We start from the raw sequence: 22926 nt of genomic DNA on the forward strand, positions 1-22926 counted from the left end.
TTTGTAATAAGAGACACTCCTTCACAAAGGTTCATATCACCACATAGGAGAGTGCTATATATACTGGGAGAACAATAGACTGTATTTTTTTTTGATATTATCCAGAGGTAAGCCATTTAGCTCAATAAGCTTGCTTTGCATGCACTTTTAACAATGCTCATCACATTTTGCTGTAGTTATGATCTGAATGCAATTTCTAAGATGTTTTCATGCTTTATATGTGTTCTTTTGCCTACTAGTTTATCTGTGCCACAGGATGTCAAAACAACGCATGCATAAAGGACAGGCATAACCTGGGATGTATTTTTTTTGTTTTCAGAGCATAACATTCTGTGAGGTTTCTTGCAGTCTCCAAATTTAAGATTTATAGTGTGGGTTATGGACTGATCTGGTGTGCTACCACTGTCACTCTTTCAGGAGCACTACTAGCTCTGATCATGTAATTCAGGGTATAATGATATTTCATCTGCTGTGTTCATAGTAAGAGGATATTATCATTTAATGATAATATGGTAAGTGAAAATTGCTCAGAAATATGTGTTCTGACTGGATTGTTTTTGTAATTGAGCTGACAGAATCATTTTTCAGACCACAGCCTGTCAATTCACTTTGTCTTGCTAACCGGATGTTCAGAATCACATCTTTGACATCTTCTCTTCTACAGATCTGTTCCCTACTGCCCTGACTTAAAGCAGAGTACCTCTGTGTCCTTTCTCCTCTGGTCCCAAAATGACAGCAATCACTGCAATCAGTTGTGCTTTCTTATTTTCCATTCTCTGTGAAACAAGTACATTAGTGTTACCCAACTCCACTGACCTACTCCTGTCAAACAATAATTTCACTGACATTGAGACGGCTTTGGCAGCTCATCTGGACTCTGCAAAAATTCCCAAAGCCAGGCGGAAGCGCTACATTTCACAGAATGACATGATTGCCATTCTTGATTATCATAATCAAGTCAGAGGCAAAGTCTTCCCACCTGCTTCCAACATGGAATATATGGTAAGTGAACTTAATTTACCTCATAGTAAAACAAACTGTAAGCCTGTGATTTTGTTTTCTTAAGTTGTGGGGATTTAATTAGGCAGACAAAATATTTTTAACTCTTATTGCTTAATAAAACATTATTTTTTTACATCTTTTAGAGTTGTACTAAAGTATCTAAATACCAAACTTTGAACCTTTTACGAGCCCTGTTGATTTGCCAATTCCATGAGTAGTTCCAGTGAAACTGCTGGGACCCCAAGTAATGAAGTTGTGATTTAACTGCTAGTTGGCCTGAAGTGGCATAGGATCATAGTGTACATGATCATAACGTGATCACATGTGCCTAAAGTGCTAACCATTAGCAGTCCCATTGTTTTTGTGGAGTAAATTGAAAGTCATTGTCCTGATGTATGCCAAAAAATATAGTTAATATTTCTAATTTATTTCACAAATAGTACTTTCAGACACAATATGGTAAAACTGCATTTGTAAAGCAATTCATTTGATGCACTGTGTGTATCATGCTCATGGTTTTTACTTAGTGCATATTGTTCACCTAATGTTCTTATTTTTTCTCCATCAAATACAATGCTTATTTTAGATGCTTTTCTACTATGCAGGATTGCAATGTGTTTGAATGTTATGTTTGTAGCAGACACCTTTTCACCTTATTGGCAAATACTCATTATGTGAATTGTGTGTTCCTGCAGGTATGATAGAAGTTACTCATTCTCCGTGATTTCATACTTGGCACTAATAGCTAAAGCAGCATGTTTGCTGTTTCGTGTTCCAACTTTGAATGTGTGCATGTGAAGCTCTAATGTTAAACGTAGGTTGGCCAAGCAAAAAATATTTTACTTTCACAGCTAAGACAAGTTGTGTCAGCATCATAATATCTGCTTAAAGTCACAAAGCATCTCAGATGATGACAGTTAACAGTTTTGAGAAAACACAACACCATCAGCATGACATAAAAATGGGATAATAGTAATAACTTCTCCTTTTTAGCAGCTAATGATTAACAATTTGGACATCTCTCTATCACAGATGTTACCTAAATCTGGATTTGATCATTTAATTTCTTAGCACATCCCAACAACGCCTCAAAATGCTGAATGCATTCAAAACATTGCAGGATGAAGTCCTATAGCCATACCATAGTCTGAGTTTGAAGTTTGTGAAGTGGAAAGGTCAGAGACAGAAAAAATAGAGAGGTCAGAAGTCAAGCTCAGTCATCATTTTTATTGCTGAGCTCTCCACTGACGTTTCCTTTGATTCTGCATAAATAAACTTTGTTGTAATGTCTGAGGGAATGGCAGCCTACCATGTCTTTCCTTGGCTTGTGTGTTTTAGAAATGTGCTCCTGCAGTTTGCTTAAGTGAAGCCAGCACCCTGTTGTATTCCCAAAAGTTTTGTGAGTGCAGTGTTCTTAGCCTGCTCAGTAAAAAAAAGACTTCATAGAGAAAATCTTCTTTGATTAAATCTACATTTATTTCACTCATGTGCTAAAACTGCCAAGGTTTCACATATATTTGTTGTGCGTTCTGCTGCAGCTTTCCTCTGCAATGGTACTGTGTGAGGTTTGATACAGAATCAAGACTGGGGCCATGCTATTTACAAAGTACGCATTACTTTTTTTCCTTGCTATTCTTACTATTGCTTTTACCAGTACCACCCAGCCATGGGACATGCCTGTGTTTCTATCATCATCAGCCCCATCAATAGGTCAAGGTCAAGGTCTAAGGCTTTCTTTCACCTTTGTTTTCCCAGTTTGAAAATAGTTTGTTCTTTCATGCAGCAGAATTCAGAGTACTACATCAATTTACTTAGGTAATGCTCTAGAATGCAACTCCAGCTTGAATCTCCAAGTGGAAGGTAATCTCTTGGCTACTAATTATATTTCAGCAGAATTAACCAATCCATGTCTGATTTATGTAATGTTACAGAAAAAAAAAAAAAAAAAAAGAAGCCCGTTGAGCAACGTCACACATAGGTGTGACAGCAACCTCAATTTAACTTCTTAAGTCTCCGTCTAATTATGTGTATGGCACAGCATCTGCTTTGTATTATGTGAACATAAGATTACTGCTGTTATATATAAATGAGACTGTGCCATTCAGTATGCATTTCCAGAAACAACAGGCATATTGCCATTACCAGCAGACAATATGCACAGTGCTGAAAGACTGTTACGGAGTGTGTGTTCCTGTTCTGAACACTATGGAAAAGTGCAGTGATAGTGATGAAGGTGGCCTTTTCCCATTAGCGGTATGGTTTAGTGGAGGACTTGTTAGTGTTAGGTCAGAGGTTGGACTTGATGATCTTGAGGTCTCTTCCAACATAGACAATTATGCGATTCTCTGATATAAGTATCTATAGGTGCATTAGATTGTGGAAACCTCTTGTAAGTGTGATGAAGTAGAGATGGCCTACGCATGAAGTAGAGATGGCCTAAGCAGTTCAGAAACACACGCACACAAAAATATTTTCAATTCTATTCTCTGTCCACAGTCCTACTGAATCATGTTTTGTTCTGTTTTCCTAATTCTGTTAGGATCTCTTTTCATGAATGTCTGTCACATTCTTACCTCTATAAAAATCTGTTTTATTTTCTTCTTCACTGGTAAGAGCTTAGGATTTAGCAATATGGGTTGGTTCTTTAATCTGTACCTGTTGTCTTGAAACTTTGTGTGCTTAGGACTTTTGATGAGAGGTCACAAAAAATGTCAAACAATGCACACATTAGGCAAGGAAGGTTCATCTGAACACTGCAATATTAGAAATGGGGAGCATTTTACCTCCTTCTGGGAGAGGTGGGAGTTAGTGCTGCTCCATCCTACTGTTGTATGCAGTCTCTGAAGTAGACAGATGGGGTGTCAAAAGCAACGATGGGAAGCATTGTTCAATTGTTAGTCCATAGAGAAAGAAACTGCATGTTTTATGCACTGTGGGTCAATAAGACTTTGGGTAATCTTTCTCTTGGGATGTTATTACTCTATGAGTCATACTCCCTTCTTTTTTTTTTTTTTTTTTTTTTCCTGGTGCTGGTAGTGCTGATGCCTTTGATTTGAAGTTTTTCTGCAAGTACAAGTCTAGACTTAGTGAGTGTGGAAAGGAAAGCAAATGAAAAAGGAAACAAGAACTTCCAAACCTATAATGCAGAAATAATGTCCTCTGCTTTTAATTTGGGTCTTTTTATATCCTTTATTCCTTTTCATCCAAAACTGTCATTCTGAAGCCTTCACTTGTGCCCTAAAAGCTGATGCCATACCTGCAGAATAAAGGATGACATAATACTTTTGATCTGGTGGAGGCTGGGTCATGTGAGGTTCTGCAAAGATGAGTCCTGAGCCCAGTACTGATCAACGCAGTAATTAATAGACTGGCAGTAGCATGTCAAAAGTATAAAAGATGGGACAAGATTATACACTCAAAAACATGAAGCTAGATGTTTGTGGAATGCTGCCTGAAGAGCAGAGAAATGTTCTAGATAGACTTGAGCCTATTAATGTATGGAAGACGGTCTGATAGAGTTTCAATTCCTTTTTGTTCAGTGATTGCATAAGTTCTTTTATATTTAGGGAAACATGGCCTTCAGTGAATGTGTCACTTTTTAGGACTCAAAGTACTAACAGATTCCCAGACTAGCATGAAATCAATTAGCTTGGATATCCAGAAGTAGCTTCATGGCAACACAACAGAAGAGAGTTTCTCATGAGCTGGTGGCAGAGGAGTTGAAAGGAATGGAGAATCTTAGCTAACTCATCTTCTACTGAATTCCATATGAAGGAATGTGATAAGATGGACAAAATAAATCAACAGTTGCTCTAAAATAAAAGTAATTGTGTTCCAAAAGAAACTCCTATAGTGTGGGCTAAGGCAAAATCACAAAGGAAATCTGTTCACTCTGTAATGCCCAGGGGTGGCCTTTTTTTTTGCTAAGTGATGAATATGGAGACTGCTTTGTGTCCACAAAGGTCTGCAGGCAATATGCAAGGTCAGTTCAGAGAAGGAAGAAAATAGTCTACTTAGTGGTCACAGATATAAATAACTTCAATACTGTTTCATTCCTGAATGTGAAAGTCTTCATAAAATTTTCTTGCTGTCAAGGTGATCTTAAAAATGTTTTTTGAATATGCTACAGGTTCTGCGTAAGAAAAACAAAAAATAAAATGTTTTCTAACTACTTCACATTTTCCAAAGTCCTATTTAATACCTGAAAGCCATATGAACATGGAAAAAGTGAGTTAGTGTGTTTTTCACTCCAATGCAAGAGTATTTCTGATAAATAAACTTCTCAACTTGTTTACCTATTTTTGCTGTTGTCAGTTTGGTTTCTTACAAACCAGTCTAAATCTTGGAGGACGTTTTGTACTTGAGTTGTTTGCCCTGGCTCATCTACATTGTCCCACTGAAATCATCCATGCCTGTAAGGACTACATGACTAGTTTCTTCAAGATTTATGTCTATTGAGTTGGATAGGATCTCTTAATTCATATAGTTTATCCCCACCCAGTTGCAGGACTTCCTTCTGCATTAAGTACATATGGTTTTCATCTTGTCTGCTCCTGAACACATATAGTGATGCTGTCTCAGTCACATCTCTTGGCAAATATTTTACCTTAGGAATAGAAATGATTTCCAAATGTCTAACCTAAATACTTCCTTCCAAAACTCAGATAATTAATCTTTATATTCACTTTAACTGTCCAGTAGAACTTCTCTCCTTGTTTCATTTCAAACATTATTTTTCATATATTTACTGCCAGTTTTCTTGGAATGAATTAAGTTGCATTAGTAATGTATGTATATAATGGTACCGTAATTTCCATGTGCATGTCTTATAATATTTCTGCATATTGGAGCCAATTACTGTTGCATTCTATTTAGAGCTTCTTTATTAGATAAGGGAACAGCAGTGTCAAACCAGGTTAGACATGTATTTAACTACGCATGTTTAAAGTACCATAATACAATGAAGAATTAACCCTAGACCTACTTTTTCCATTGAATAGATCTGTTCCCTTAAATCCTATATACACAGTGAAGGCTGAAATGAGCCAAGGCATAAAGATCTTAATCTGGTTTTCATCATGCTAGAGCACAAAGTAAATCTAAGTATACTCCACTGAGTCTTCTAGGAGGAAAGATATCAAGGAGCTTGGAGCTTCTCCAGTGTAATTCACCTTTCCCAGTTGGCCATAGCTTTTAGATTGCTCTGTGCTGGTGATTCACAAGTGAGGTGAATGCAAGTGGTGTGTAATGATGAAATATATTGTCTGGCTCCAGTTTTTCCTTCCTACCACTTGTATTTATGTTTAGACAGCTGAGTATGTCCCTTCCATCTGGTGCCCCAATGCACCAACAGGAGTGTCTGAAGATAATGAATGTCACGAATATGATTCCTCTCAGGAAATTAAAAGAAAGCAGAAAGCATTGAACTGATCTCTATGGTTATAGTTTGAGGTTTCTGTCTGCATGCCAACTTTGAAAGGAGGCAGTCATTTTACAGCATACCCAGCCTTTTATCCCAGCAAAGGCAAAACATGGTATCTGAAAGTAAGCTGAAAGAAGACGAGTAGATGGAGTTACTTTCTCTTAATTTTGTCAGAGTAGAGTTACCTAGCTTTCCTTTATCCATCAGGTGCATTTATCCACTTACCTATTTCCTACTGCACCACTCTCAATAATGGAATACTGTACTACTATTAGTGGCTATCAGTGAGATACAGGATGCTGCCCATTCTTCTAGCAGAATTTCAACTACAAACCTCTAGGAACCACATTCAGTATCAGTAACTAAACTGGTGTTTAGGGTGAAGACAAAGTTGATGCTAGCTCTGTGAGGTATAAAAGACACAAGTTATTTTCAGTAAGAATGACAGAAAGACCTGCTTAGGAGACGAAAAGAAAAGACCTTTCCTGGAAAGTACTTCTTGAAAAATCTGAAGAACTTCCCCAGAAATTATATTGTTGATAAATACTATGATAAGGAATGACTGTGTTGAATATGTTTTGCTATGATACCTCCTTTCCAATGTTTTGTATGTATTTTAAAACACCCATCACTTGATGATATTTTAAAACAGAATATTTACATTATTTAAATTTAGTGTTAGCAGAAAGCCTTCTAGGAGTTTAAGCAAACAAAAAACAACTTGGTAAAGTCTCTGATAGAAAAGCAGCCTGCCCAGGGCCCTCAGAATTAGACATTCCTTTATTATTAAATGTAGCACCTCTTGAACTTTTTGGCTGAAAACAGAGACAGGGCATTTTTCACAAGAATCTCAATCCAAAGTACACAGCACTTTGCTTCATACATGAATGGAGAAGATAGTAACCTTAAACTTCTCAACATTTTTATCCTCTTTCTGTATCTGTAAAGAAGATCTGAAAAAGAGAATAGACTATCCAAGTCTATGGAAAAGTGTCTCCTAAAAGCAAAGCAAAGACTGTCGAACCCAAGATAACCACTTGCTTTAGGATGGAGAGAACCATCAGCACAGGCACCTAGACCTGCAAATGCATCTGCAGGTACCCTGTGACAGGGTCTGAGGTCTATTTTAACTGAACTGAAAGTGAACTGTTTTTCCATCTCCATCTGTACAGTGTTATCTGTTAATCTGTATAAAGATAAACCAATCTTAAATTGAGATGCCTTCTTATGAGAATAAAGAACTATTGTTCTTGCTCTTTATCCTGAAGAAAGAAGAAGCTGTGTTTTCTTTTATGTCATGCTGCTATATCTTTCAGTTAAAGCTACTTTGAAAAGAATAAGTATTTTCTTTGAAAACTTTTAAAGAAATTAAGAACATTTCTGTTTTAGTGAAAAACTTCAGTGGTTAGTAATAAAAAAGTAAAAAATGTAGATTATTTCCGTATAGAAGAGAAACAAAACACTACACTATGAAACAAATATTTTTTCTATTCACATGATGTGGTTTAGATAAAAGGCAATTTGCACAGATGATATTTAAATTGATAAAGGTCAGAGACCTTACTCTTCAGACTTATGACAAATTGTCAGGGCAACACGGAGCTAGATGAAGTTTGGTCCTTTTTGTTACCAGTTCTGTGATAAGCTCTTGCCAACCAAAACATGCCTTGCAGTAGGTTAGGAAAGCAATAAATATTTTAAGATATGTAGCTCTGATATTTAACTTTTCCAAAAGCTAAACAAATAATAGCATATCAGGGAAGCTTATTGTTATTAAATTTGACAGCCTACCAATTCTCTTTGTTTCTTATTGCTTAAAAGCCTGGTGTCAAACATGATAAGAAATGTGGACAAGCTTTAGAAGAAACAAATTGAGTATTAGCAATGGTCAAGCTTCAAATAATAGGAGTTTGAATTTGCACCAAATAGACAACCAGAAATAGAAACTTCTATAAAATACAGACTTGAAATTGTCTTGAATTTTCATAAGAAAAGAATTTCTGGCAATGAGTTTTCTTGGACATCTGTTTGGTGATGCCCTAAGTTCTGTAAGTTAGACCTTCTAATACTGAGCCCTTCAAAAGTGTGAATCAGATGTTTGGAGGTTTGTTTATATGAAAGTAAATTGACTATAAACCATTGCACAATTTTACTTTGAGTTGCAGTGGAGTATTGGACAAGCAGCTTGATGTATTAACTGTGTTAATACAATCTGCAAAAAAAAGTACAGAACCGCAATTCCCATCAAGACTTTTTCTCTAGGGGACAGACTTTGGGAATTTTCTGTGTAAAGTTCTAATTAGTACCTAATACGGTACCCATTTATTACCTAATGGGGAAGGATGTGTACATGCAGTAGGCACCAATTATAGTATGCACAGTAAAATGTCTAACAGGTGGCAGTTGAGAGCAAAAATTATTTGTATTCTTAGAGAGAGAGAGAGCACCTGGAGTCCAAATGATCTCAGAGACCAAATAAATACATAAAGTTTGCCAAATCTGTCTATAAATTCCAATGACCTCATATGTTTCCATCACAGTATGTATTGAAAAAAGTGAAGGCAAAAAGACGAGGCTCTTTCAGTGACTCTAGAAAAAGCAAGCAGGTAGAAGGGCTGGTGGGTAGTTTTATTAAGCTTTGTAATTTAGGGTAGTGGATGTGGTGGGGGGTCCTACAGAAAATCCCTGAACCTTAAAAAGCTACAGGTTCAACTATACAAAAGAGAAGGGAAGAAGCTGTTCAAGGGACTCCTGCATGCCCTGCATGCTTCTGTGGGATTTCTGAGAACTGGCCACCACACGTGTGAGCATTATGGCCGGTGCAAGTATGTACAGATGAATAACGTATGAGGACAAGACCTGCATATTGGGGGTAGCAGCCTACATCTGCTAATTAACTCTGGAACTTGAACTAGCAGCTGTGGAGTGCAGCTGCACAGAGGGGCTGGAAATGTTGGATTTCATCTTTCAGCATCCCAATTTTTTTCTCATAGGTCGAAACTGTTTTAATTGAGGTTTTCTTCTTTCCTACTCTTTGCCATTCTGAAAATAAGTGTGGCTGATCTTCAGCTGGACCAACAGGGAAAAGAACAGGGTTAATAGAGAATAAAATCAGAAGTCTGATATAGAAAGGTTAATTTTTTGGTCACTGCTAGAAGAAGGTCCTACTGGCCACCTTCTGAGGTAGATAGGAACTACTGTGGATTTGTTTGTGCTATTGGTACCAAACAGAAATCTGAAGATACTAGTATGAGTAAACATATATTAATGACAAATAAGATGACAAAACTGACAAATTGCCACTTTATATTATTATTACTGCAAAATGTAACTTAATGTAGTATCTGGAGCTTGTCACTCCAGATGGACAGCTGGTGGCAGCAGGTTAAGGGGTGAGACACAGCACGCTTGTTTAATATTAAGGTCAGCAGCCCTTGACTGCTGGGTGCCCTGGAGGATTCTTGAGAGGATTGTGAGTGACTGAGAGGTGTGTGTTTTGCTTAAAATACTTGCTTTGCCACTGAGAAATTAGTAGAATATTACCCCAGCTGATATGTCATTAAAAACAAACAAACACAACAAAGTCCAATGTAAAGTACTGAGGACTGCTACTAGTATTTAATATTTCAAGCAATGCCCCTTGTGCAGGTGAGGGGAGCTTCTGTGGTACTGGCAAAGATGAGTCAGGGAAGTTTAAGGATTGTGATGACAGCAGAAGAATGGAAGTATGGTTCTGCATTGTCCGAATACTTTAAAATGATCTTTAGAAGACCCTCTGTTCGCCCAGGTTGAAAATATATCTTTATTTCCCAGTGAATGCATCTCTTCTAGCTATACAATATGCCTGCTGGCAATCTGAAGGAAGCAGTGCTCCTACTTCTTATTTTTTTCCATGTTATCTGTGGGACACTGAAGGCAGTAAACTTGAATGCTTGTTTACACAGATATCCACAAGGAAAGAGAAACACTTTAATACAGCGTATTACTAAATATTCTGCTCACTTTTTGTCTAGATCACAAAGTCTTGTGATCCATTGCCATGAGTAATGATTTCAGGATATTTGCAGAGAAGGAGAGAATTAAATTTGCTTTGGTAATGGTGTCTCTTATACAGCAAGGAGTGTATAAGGGTATTGCCACATTAAATCAGATCAAGATATTTTTCCTGGTATTTTCTTTTGTCACTGGAAATCTGCACTGTGAAGGGAAGGTATATGTTTGCCCTGAAAAGAAAACAGATAATTTTTGGTTCTGAAAATCAGGAAATCAAGAAAAGTTAAATGAAAATGTTTCAGCTTTCTCATGGAAAGTCGTCTTTACCTAAATGGTCAACCACATCTCAATAATGCTTGCATTATGAAGAAATGGACTACCAAGGGATAGACTGATTTTTTTCTCACTCTACATTTTCCAGGAGTAACAGATCCTAAATCTTTCTGCTTCCTAATTCTTAACTTACACAACTTTCAAATGGATATCATTCCAGATGAATGTATCAGTCATACGTTCTCAGGTGTGGCCTCTCTAGGGGGGGCAAATAAAAATTAAGTCTTTAATTTACCTTTTTAGCTCTAAACATATTACTGTTTTATGTATCTGTTTTACTTGGAAGCTATTTCACTGCTTGAATCAGATTTTTTTTTGTCTACCTGTAAGGAAATTGAAATAAACATTTTATCTGTGCGTATTTTATTTTTACACTTGAAGTGGTGAGTCATTAGAAAAAGGTGATGTGAAATTATTCTTAGGGCTTGCAAATGGAATATAGTGTTGACAGATATTACTGGTGGCTTTGGAAGAATGCATTAATTGCTTTATGAGGAAAAAAAAAAACACAACATACCACATCAACAACAAAAAAACAGACCATGTCTTACAGATTTTACCAGTCAGATAACAAATTTGAGGATAAGTACTGGCAACATTGAAAGTGAAAATCATGATTTTGTTTTTATTATTTTTCTTTGATAGTATGTTGAAGAGTTGCAAGAGAAACAGGCACACATATTCATATTTATATAGTGAGAATGGAGTGAGAATGGTTTTTGTTTGTTTGCTTTTTTTTTTCTTATTTTTTTTTTTTCGTTTTTTTTTTTTTCTCTCCTATTGAAAACCTATGAAATGTTGAGATCCTTATTTTTCAAATGAGGAGATGATATCTTGCAGAAATAGGAAACAAGTAACTAGTATATTCTGCTATATATAAAAGCAATTTATGAGTATAAATATAAATATAAATATAAATATAAATATAAATATATATTTATAAATTTTTTATGAGTATAAAGTTTTACCTTTGCAGGGGTAGGTATTGTCAGTTTATCAAAAGAAAAGCATCTGTCAAGGGTCAATGTGATTTTCAAGACATTTGTCCTTTCCTTTTTTGACTTAGCTAGCCATAGTTTGCATGACCTAAAACATCCCAGAACTCATTTGCAGCACTCAAAATATGAGAAAAGGCCTTGGCAGGGGAAGGAAACCCTCTCTGTCTTTTTTTATCAAAATATTTAAAATGTTCTCTCTAAAGCAATAAGAAACCTCGAGGTGTGTGATCAGGAAATTGAAGTAATAGTAATACATTGCCACTGTTCTGTTTGAGCTTTTCAGACAATTTAGAAAATTAGGATCTTTCATTAAACGTACTTTCATAATGTAGTATGTTTCTGGTTCTTCGAGCTATGGAAAATCTCTCAGAATATCACCTGACATAGCCTTTTCTCCATGTGTTGGCAGTCCTTTGGTTGGCCAAGCTGAACTCTCAGAGAGAAAGATCACATCCTAGAGTTCTGTGGGCTGCAAGCTGACATCTCACAAAGGCAACTTGAAGCCCAATGTTTTAATATTGGTTCCTGGCAGAAATGTTGTGTGGCTTATATTTGGACCACCTCACTGAGGTTAATCAAGGAAAAAGCAGTTGTATAATGAGCTCTACTGATATGCACAGGTCCTGAGTCAGACCTTACACAAGAGAAAGTTTTGCTGACCTGTATGGAATTACATAGTACAGATACTATGAAGCCAGACTACAAGGACTCCAACCTATTGTACAGCAAAACTGGGTGGTGCACCATGGAAAGATAAAGTCCATAAAGGAAGATTTGGCATTAATTATTTTGCCTATAAACAGTTGTACCTATAGTATACACACACACACACACACACGTGCGTTGGTAAAGTTACAGATCAGAAATGACACAATCCCTTAATACCTTCAAAAGGCTGAGGCTCGATTTCACTGTCACTGAAAGTGAGCTCCAGAAACTGACAATGATGCCTTGAGTCCCTACTCTGTTTCAGACAGTATAGTTTAAATAATGGATATATGACTTCGTTTATCCATCATTCACAAATGTTCTCAGAAAAGTTTGCATATACAAGATGTGGTAATAAATGTTGCTGTAGTGCATTTAAAACTAGAAATAAGAAACTACAAATAAGACAGTAAACAATGAAGGTTAGTGTTCATTCTTGAAAAAAATACCACAGGGTAAATGTAGCCAGCATAGTGGTATATTCTCAGTAATTCAGCACTCTGTTAGAAGGTTTGCAATAAGAACAAGTGAGGCAGAATAAGAAAGCTCCATTTAATCTGTTTCATGTAGACTTACTCAATGTGTTCTACTTACAGATAAAATAGTGAAGTTTCTGTGTGAAGTAATCTGCTACTTTCAGCTTTAGCTCCCCCTCTGTATCAGGATTTGCCCCATAAGACATGTATTAATCAGGGTCAAAAGAGAAAACTATTGCATTTGAACTATAGATATTAGGAGTACAGTTATGACCACAGTGAGAAAGAGTGGAAGAATTTTGTTTCTAAGTTCAGTTCATAGTTACAGTGGTTATATATACCATTCTTCAAATTAAAGCATAGCTATCAATGTGGAAAGGGAACAGCCAGTTTTTCTTCTACAAATGTTTTGAAAAGGTCTTTGTAATACTGTAGTTGCTTCTATTTTTTTTTTTTTTCATTGTAATGCTTCTTCAACTTCATGATCATTTTATTACCTAAGAGGACAGTGGTGATTAGGACCTTATGGTAATAAAAGATAACCCAGCAAAGAACAAAAGGACATCTCCCTCCCCTCTACATATGTAAGAGTGACAATGACAGCAAACAACTACAGAAAGAGAGAAAGGTGTGAGGGCACCGTGACCCACTTTACAAGGTTTTCTTTGAGAAAGGAAGCTTCCTTTGCGGTCTTTGAGAAATTTCATTTAATATTAAAAGATTACATTTTATTCTCCATTGCTTATTATAGATTATTGGAATAACGAAATTTATTTGACTATTTGTTTACAGAGTGGGGAAAACGATAACCTTGGGTTAAAGTCTAGCCTCACTGACAAAATTCCCACTGACTTTATTAATGCTTAGATCACATGCTGTATGAGTGCACAGAACACCCTACAACAACCTCATAGAACCTCGGAAAAGAGCTTTCTTGGTGTGGAAATGCTCTGTATAAAAGCACTAGCCTCTTCCCTATATTCGGTCCATTTGACAATTTTCAAGTGAAATGTAGTTTTGAACTGTAGTTTTTCAGGGAGACAGAGCAGTGTAGAGAGCACAGTCAGACAGCTTTCTAGGAAAATAATCATTGGCAGAAGAAAGAAAAATAAATTGGCCAAAGGATGTTGACTTCGAGTTGCCAGTGGAAATGTGATGAGACACTTTAACTCTATCACAGCTTAGTTAGATCCAGCTAGGATCCTCTCCAGGTGGAGGAGATTTCCAAGATCGACCGAATCAATGGTCTGGAGAGTTCAGGAGGGATCTTTATATTGTGTGGCAGGAAGACAATTGCTTTCCCAACCATTAATGACCTAGCAAACAAAGGTTTGCTATCCCTGAGGAGAGAATGAGCAAAGTTTGGCACTGTGAGCCTGCATGATTAGTATGAGGATGAGTCACATCCTCAGATCTTGACCCACTCTGCATGCAAATCTTTTTCCTTTTTCCTTTTCCTTTTTGCAATTTTTTGTTCATATCAGGCGGATTTCTCTGACATATTTAATAGAAAGCCTGTATTGGCCATCATTACACAGTTTAAAATTTTATTTATTAGATCTTTTTAAACATTTGTTTATTGTTTAAAATTCAGCTAGCTTTTTAATTTCTTCTCACACTGAAACTGCCCCTCTGTCTTTCGAGTTACTTCAGTTTCTCTTTTTAGGATATTTCCATATATCCCGTTTCTTTGTGTATAACAGTTAAGCCTTACATGTTCAAAAAGCCATAAATCCATTTGCCGCATTGTCCTACATGCCCAAAATGGGACCAAACTGAGATAAAAATTAATACAAGTGTTGACTCAGGATCAGACTTCTTTTGAAAGGGGAGAACTAGCAGTGCAGTCTCTCGCAGTTTAGAAAGTTTAGATTTTAGATCATTATAAGATAATTTTTATCTGATTCACTATCATTTTTTTTCTGCCTCAGCCTATATTTGCCTTTACTTGTGCAGAGGATCTAGAGGTAGTCCTAAATGTACTGAGATCACTTTTCTGAGAGAGAGAGGGAGGAGGAAAAAAAAAAAAAGTTTTTGGTGAAGTGTTTTGTTCTCTCCCATGAAATCCAAATGATTTGCCTAGTAGAAGGGGACTCCATAAAAGGGAAATTCACCAGCCTGTTAATGAAGGAGTAGAGGTAATTAAAAGAAGCTGCTGCTGATACTCCCTCTTTCCTCTCTCTCCCTCCCCCTTTATTCCTTATTCAGTGATTATATTTTCTCTTTCTCTTTCATGTTGGCCAAAAATGTCATATGTTCAGAGAATGGTTGAGATTGAGTAGATAACGGCAAGAAGAGTGAAATATATATATATATCGCAGTAATATTTACCTGCCAAACCCATGATTTTTAAATGAGTTTGAAACAACCCCCTATAACTTTCCCAGTCTAATGCTGCAAATGATTTCTGAGAACCAGAAAATGAAGCTAAAGAGAAAGAAAGTGGATTACCAATGTTCTCACTGTTCAAGGGGGAAGAATGCCCAGTTTTTAGAGGGTATTAAGGGTGAAAACCTAATCCAGTCTTCACAGTTCTTTTAAACAGCTAACATACTACTTTGCAAGGCAATTCAGTATGCAAAAATATGCTGGGTGAAAAGCAGGAGCTTGGTGCTATTTGTGCAAATACAGTACACATTCAAATTATTGTGGGACTGCAGCCAGGTCACTTGGGAGCAAGCACACAAACCTCATGTTCAGCCTCCTGGCAGAGAGCACTCATGCCAGAGGCATGATTAATCTCAGCAAAGGAGAGTGTTTATGGGGTGTCACTGTACTGGCTGAGCTGCCCGTTATGGATGCACACCAGGCAGCTGTGTTTGGACCCACATGCTGGGTTCATATGCTTCTCCATTCCCCTGGGCCTGGGCAGCTCCAAGCATCGTCTGTGGCCCTGGCCTCTCAAGCACACTTCCCATGCACACTTTTATGCTAGTGCCTACTATTACCTCCTCTTTTAGCCCTCTTTTTGGGACCACTGTTAAACCACAGAGATTATAAAGGGTTATTTTTATGCTGTCTGCATTCAGCTATTTGGCTTAACAGCAGAGATAGAAATCAGGACAAATATCTGTACAGTTTTCTTCCTCTTGGACACTGGAGCATTCTCTGGGTTATGGACAGTGCCAAAGCAGCTCCAGGTCCCTTTCTTTTGTATGGTAGCGCGCCAGCTTAGTCTTCTTTACCTAAGGTATAGATATATCTCCTTCATGAAAATCCTCTGAGAAACTCCCTTCATTTTTCAGAGGTGAAGTCAAAGCTCTCTCTGGCTCAAAGACTATTCCTTCTTAGTATGCTTCTTCCTAACTCTTCTGTTTTGTCCTTTTTACTGGTGATTTTCTCTGACTTCAGTCTGGGATCTTTCATGATCAAAATGTAAAGCAAATCTCTCCTTTAACCACCATTATCTTACTTTCCCTAAGGTGATTCAACTTGAAGATCATTTGTGCTAAGGGTTCATGTTGATCTGTGTTGCACTTCTTCAGCTTTAATCTAGGAAGTACCTCACCCACTCCATATTAGGAAAAGCTTTGTTGAATGATTATGGCAATTCCATAAAATTTACTAAAGTTTGTTCTGTTCATTTAGAGAAATGTCACAAACTACCAGGCAGAGTCAGGGACGTAAATTAATGTCCAAGTTCATGATCTGTGGTCAGCTCATTCGCTCTGAGATTTTTGGGGAACTTAAAACTGTGAAATCAGTGTTTTGGAAATCTGTATTAGCACATAGTACAGAAAATATTTGTGTTGTGGGCCACCTTATCCTTTGATAAGTTTATTTCTGACTTTGCTTCTTATTTCATACCTCACAGAACATACTCTTTATTTCGTAACCAGTTGAGATTTATGAGTTTAGCTTTGTGTATAAAAAGATGTAATGGGCCGGGTAAGCATTTTTACCATATTTTGTTCCTTCTTTTCTACCTGTAATTCACTAAAACTCTCCTGCACCAAAACAGTCCAAACGGAGTATTCAAAATTCATGTCTAATTCCAGGATCTAGAGCTTACTTGGGTATCACTTAAACACTTAGATATTTATGCATGGTAGGATATTCTTCATCTGGAGCTCCAGTGGTGCAGCAGGTTCTACTGATGATAACTGTGTTATTGCTGAGGCCAGCCTATTTGTTGTGGAAAAAACAGCAGTTACACATAAGCATGTAAGCGAACAGGCAAAGTATATAAAGGAGACAGTGTTACTGTCATGTTTTTACCACTGGAGTAGAACATAAAAAGTTGAAACAGGTCTTCTTACCGAACTGCTATCTTTTTATTTCAGTCAGGTAGCAGTGTCAGCTCGAACACAGAACAAAGTAGTGAAACTCATACTGCACCTGGAAACTACCCATAGTCTTTGTTTTTATGGTATCTCTTTTCTTGACCTTGTGGCCTCAAATATGAAAAGCTGCCACACACACTCTCACTGGCTATAGATATTCCTGAGATCCTATTTCAAAAATGTTGGGGTTTTGCAGGGTATGTAATATCTGTGCTGAACTTTTCTTCCCTAAGTGCCTGTACTTCTCTTTAACCTTCTGAGTTCTATCCAATGTTTCACTCCCCTCCACACATGGATCTCATAAATTCAGGAGGGAAAATGGCAGGTGAATGCCTGCTCCAGATAAAAAGGAGAGATATGAATACCTGCATTCCTCTGATGATATAGGCAGGGATTCTGCCCAGCTTTAGGGCAAATGCTGTTGCTGTTACTGTGCTGACCCATGATTTTCTGGATCCAGGAGGTCTTTGCCTAGGTTATAAATCTGTTTTTTCTTAAGTATGTTTTTGACTTAAGATATCTGTTATATTCTTTCACCATGATTGCTTTTTTTTTCTTTTTTTTCTGCATACTACTGCCTACTGGTACTTTATTTTGTCAGGTTTGGGATGAAACTCTGGCCAAATCTGCAGAGGCTTGGGCTGCTACTTGCATTTGGGACCATGGGCCTTCCTACTTACTGAGATTCTTGGGCCAGAACCTGTCTGTAAGAACTGGAAGGTAAGCAAATCCTACAAAATAGTTATTTTGTTACCCTTTGTAAAGCCTTTGGGATTCAGATCTTAAACTGATACAAGACTCATCCAGTATTACAGCAATAATTGATATCCATCTATAATTCACAGAGATTTTTCACTTGGGTTGGGTATTGGCTTAATACTATGCTCCTAATGATGTTTTGAGAAATGTACTTTTAGGTGACTTGCATCATGGGGATTGGCAGCAGAAAGTTCCAAAGTACCTTAATCTGAAATGACATATTTTTCTTTCTGCCTTTTAAATAAACATAGGTATCGATCTATTCTCCAGCTGGTAAAGCCATGGTACGATGAGGTGAAGGATTATGCTTTCCCTTATCCTCAGGATTGCAACCCCAGGTGTCCCATGCGATGCTATGGACCCATGTGCACCCATTACACACAGGTTACATAAATTACATTCTTCTATTCAAAATGTACTGTCCAAAGATGGACTTTTCTGTGATGTATTTATAGCTTTCTGTCATATAAATGTATATATAATACATATATATTTCTTTTCAATTTGGACTTCACCAATAATGAATATTTATTCAGATGGTTTGGGCCACTTCCAACCGTATAGGCTGTGCAATCCACACATGCCACAATATGAACGTCTGGGGATCTGTTTGGCGACGAGCTGTTTACTTGGTATGCAACTATGCCCCAAAGTGAGTTACTTTCTTTTAATATTGTTTATTTTTATACTGCATGCATGTTTGGGTACTCTCATAGGACTGCTTACTCATTTTTCTGCAGCCTGATCTCTATTTATGCTTTTTTTCTGCAGACTGCTAATTCATTCTAACATCACATTTGAACATGTTGCAAATGCATGGCTTTGGTATACAAAGAGAAAAAAGAGAGAAAAAAATAACCTGATGTGCACAGAACAAAAGAAAAAAAACAGTTATTTTTTATGATTATTACTGTCACTATTCTCCTTGTCCTCTTCGTATGTGTTTGCTTAGCTTTACTTTTAATTCCTCTTTTCTTCACTTTGTTGCATACTGCTATATGAGCTAGACTTCCTCAGGTAAGCTACAGGACTGTATATCAAGCTGTTGATTTACTGTGAACCCACATTTTTGCCCACAGGACACCTTTGCTTATAACCATGCTGCATAAGGGCAGCCCTAGCACAGATTTTTCTATAAAGCTCAGTGTCTACAAATCTCATCTTACCTTTCAAATTTGGGTCCATCAAAGTATCTGTCATAGTCACCTGTGGATGACCCCTATTGTGAGATAGCTGTGATAGTCTGTGTTAGGTTGAAATGAAGAAATTATTTTTTTCCCCAGTGTTCACTAGACATCAACTCAAGCGCATGTCTGGGTGCAGAATGAATCACTAAAGTATGGATCGGGGAGAGCTTCAATTTAAGGTTTGGTTTGGACCAGTGCTTCAAAAGCAACATGGACAGTGTAAATGAATGGTCTCTCTGACTGTATAATAGGCAGAGACATAGTTCTGTATAGAAGGCTATAGAAGTTCTGTATAATTAACTGAGCATGTTTTCCATAAAATTTTGGTCCAGGCACAGGTCCATTTGTGGTAAAGAATATGCATGAATATGTCATTATTCTAGCTGATACAAGAGTAAAAGAAGTTTTAAAGATTTTGCAAATTAAAAGAAGATAGGATTTACTAAGAAAACTGGCTTGAAAAAAATGGCCCTTTTCCTTTGGAAATCAATATCTCTTTGTTCTTTTCTCTTTAATATATACTATAAAAGGATGTTAAGAAATGAAGATGAGGGTTATCAGGCAACAAAAACTGAACTGAAATCAAAGTTTATAAGAGAAACACAGATACTATTTTTTGTACCACTCAATTTGGAAAAACAAAAATAAAATCTTCCTAGGATAAATCTCTCATTGTGTTAAGAAACAGCAAAAAAATGGTTTCAAGCATTAGGCATTACTGAAAATTGGTACATTGTTTATCTATCAGGTAGCAATTAAAGACATTTTATATTTTTGCAGCCTAAAAATCCATGTTTCTCAAAAGGCAAACCAAAACCTGGAGTTACAATCTTCTTCTCTGGAGGAGATTTTTCAGTATTTATTTGTTTCTTAGGTTGTAGAATCAGGGTTTTGACATCGACTTCTTGCACAGTCGCAAGAAAGAGTACTAAGTGGACTTCCCTGGTTTAAGGTTATATTCCTAAGAGTTAATTAAAATTCAGTTAAGGACACTGAGTTTAGAGACCTGGAGCATACATTCTGAAGTCTTTCTCAGTCAATAAAGGCTGCATCTGTCTGAGTAACACAGAACATCAGAAGCTTCTCTAAAGGAGAAGGAGATGTTATTATTACCTACTTGAGTTATTAAGATTGGAATTTTATAAAGATTTGGGGTTTAAAACTCCAATAACTTTCACTAATACCACGTTGTAATGCTGAAAAAATACATATGCTTCAGAAATCAGGAGAAAAAAAGAAAGGTTAAGGAGGATAATTATAAAATTTACAAAGATCCTGCACCTGGTTAACTAGAATGGACTCACAGAAGTCAGCCATGTGTTGTATTGAAAGTGAAGCAGAAATCAGCTTTCAGCAAACTCTTCCTGGATTTCCGTATCTGTTATCAAACTAAATATATTTCCTGAGCACTCAGTCTGCTGTACCCATTTGGAAGAGAAGTAGAAACGAGCAAATTATTTGAGAGATTCCTGCTTTCTTCCAAGGCACAATCCAAACCAGGGCTTTTGATCCAGTGTTATTGTCTGGGAGGTGGGGGGATGAGAAAATGTTGCTTAAATAATTTTGTTACACACTGGTATATCACGTCCCATGCAAACTAGAGGAAAGATCTCTCATGAGTGAGACATAATGTTTAAATGGAAATCTAATTTTAACTTTTTGCCTACCTCACTTTAAAAGCCTGGGGATTTATATAAGCACCTAAAAGTCTGAAAATGTTTTTCAGGCATTTCTAGATCTTCCAGTTACCTCTAAGTCTGGACCACTCTCCAGACTTCTATTCTTTTTCCCCAGGGCTCTGTCACAAACTCTAGAGATCTATTCACAAGGTGGGAGCCCTCCACCTCCCATTAATACCTGAGGCCCCTACAAGTGCCCCAATATAGTTCTTTTTAATATAGTACTGTATTAATACTTGTCATCTTTTTTTTTTTTTTTTTTTTTTTTTTTTTTTTTTTTTGAACTGTGAATTCAGAGCTTCACAATGTGGACCCAAGGCAATGAAACCTGATAGTCACTGCAGACATATAAAGGATATGGAATGAACCACTGTCCTGGGATTACATGGTCATTCTTCTACTGCTTTTTTGGGGGGGGGATCAGTATATTATTTTTCCATCAGTAACCTACAGAAATATATGTTTTCAGTAATGGAGCATTTGTAGGATATCATGCAAAACATTCACTTTAATCACTCAAAACATGTGCTGTTAATGAATATTTTTTCTTCCTCTCTCAAATTGCTAAGGATTTTGTTTCCTTTCTTATTTTCAGGGGGAATTGGATTGGAGAAGCACCATATAAAGTAGGAGTGCCGTGTTCTGCTTGCCCTCCAAGCTATGGAGGCTCTTGTACCAACAACCTTTGTTTCCCAGGAGTAACATCAAATTACTTATATTGGTTTAAATAAGTTAATGTTTACATTATTTAAAAACAAAACAAACAAAAAAACCATGGATGAGTAACAAGAAGCTTGTATATTGAATTTTGCACATGTTATATAGAGAGAGATCCTGTAATAATACTCTGATGTTTTCTTTTTGTATTCTTTTGTATAATTAGCTTTCAAAGTATAGTATAATTTGTTTTAAACCCTTTGGGATTTATGACTCACGTTAACCTGTTTAGATGAACATTTTGTAACGGTGGGCAAACTAATTTTCACCTTAGCAAGTGTAGCTTCCTGAAGATAGGTTCCGTTAAAAGCACATTGAAAGGTACTGTCAACTTATACTTAAAATATAATGTCCTTTTAAAAAAAATAGGTCTAGAAAGAGAAGGGTCATTGTTTAATACTGTGCTTTAAAAATGGAGTGTGACATGCAAAGAAACAATTTGTCCTCACATTACCAATGGTTCTTCCCATTTACACCTGTGCTTTCATCTGCAGTGTCAATGGGACTCTGAGCAGAGGAAAACATATGTGCAAGAGAAACTGCAGGATATTACCTACCTCATGCACAACATTAATTCATTTATAGTGTTTCAAGAGTTCAGCACACGGCTGCTGCTATCATCATGATGCCTGTGTGCGGACAGGAAAAGTAGAATAAGAAACCACACTGGCCAAGAGGCAGTAGCTGTTAACTCACATGCGTAATCTTACCTAGGTAGAAAGCTACATCACTATATATATACTGATGTAATCAGTACAGACAAACTTTATATTCCCGTGTTTTTGAACATTACATTCACAATGGTATAAATGTGCTTTGCTGCAGTTTTTCCTGTACAGGAAGGAAAATAAATATATTTCTACAAAGCAGTCTATATCAATACATGACATCCAAACTAAGCCTTTTACACTATTATCTCACCAGTATATATGCTAATCCCCTGACTGAAACTCATCCAGGTAAAACTTTAAGATGAAAAATGTAGACAAAATGTAGACAATAGGATTTCCAAATAAAATATTAAAAATTAATTAAGTGACCTTAAAATTTCATACAGATTTGTGATAAATATTTCAAATTTCTAAAGCAATTGGCAGTGCCCTTTAAAATATGTTTTGCTATTTCCTGAAAATATCTGTATGAATTATTACAAAACAAATTATTCACACCATTTCTATAAAAAACTGAACATCTTTTGGGTGCTTACTATAATCTATAGCATACACCCATAAAGAGGGCATACATTTCAAGCTAGACTACTATACAGGTAGTTCTCTTGAAAAAGAGATTGTAAAAAGGAGGAAATCCAATGTCTACCACAACTAGTATGCCATTGAAACAGCCCAGAGTCTTGGCTTTATATTACATG

At 36.7% G+C, this 22926-nt stretch overlaps 1 protein-coding gene across 1 annotated transcript; it reads left to right on the forward strand.

Moving 5' to 3' along the window:
* Positions 1-19: 19 nt before the first annotated feature.
* Positions 20-22459, forward strand: PI15 (peptidase inhibitor 15). The gene is made up of 6 exons (XM_082752361.1): positions 20-107; positions 665-1002; positions 17817-17935; positions 18226-18358; positions 18511-18626; positions 21436-22459. The coding sequence occupies exons 2-6, from the start codon at positions 730-732 to the stop codon at positions 21569-21571; spliced, it is 777 nt and encodes a 258-aa protein (XP_082608487.1). The 5' UTR covers positions 20-107; positions 665-729; the 3' UTR covers positions 21572-22459.
* The last annotated feature ends 467 nt before the right edge of the window (positions 22460-22926 follow it).

The sequence above is a fragment of the Aythya marila genome (genome assembly GCF_965140915.1).
Source record: "Aythya marila genome assembly, chromosome: 2".
NCBI lineage: Eukaryota > Metazoa > Chordata > Aves > Anseriformes > Anatidae > Aythya > Aythya marila.

Coding starts and splice junctions, on each gene's coding strand:
- PI15 (XM_082752361.1), top strand. CDS start 730: ATGACAGCAATCACTGCAATCAGTTGTGCTTTCTTATTTTCCATTCTC. Junction 1,003..17,816: donor CTTCCAACATGGAATATATG/GTAAGTGAACTT, acceptor TTATTTTGTCAG/GTTTGGGATGAAACTCTGGC. Junction 18,359..18,510: donor TGTGCACCCATTACACACAG/GTTACATAAATT, acceptor ATATTTATTCAG/ATGGTTTGGGCCACTTCCAA.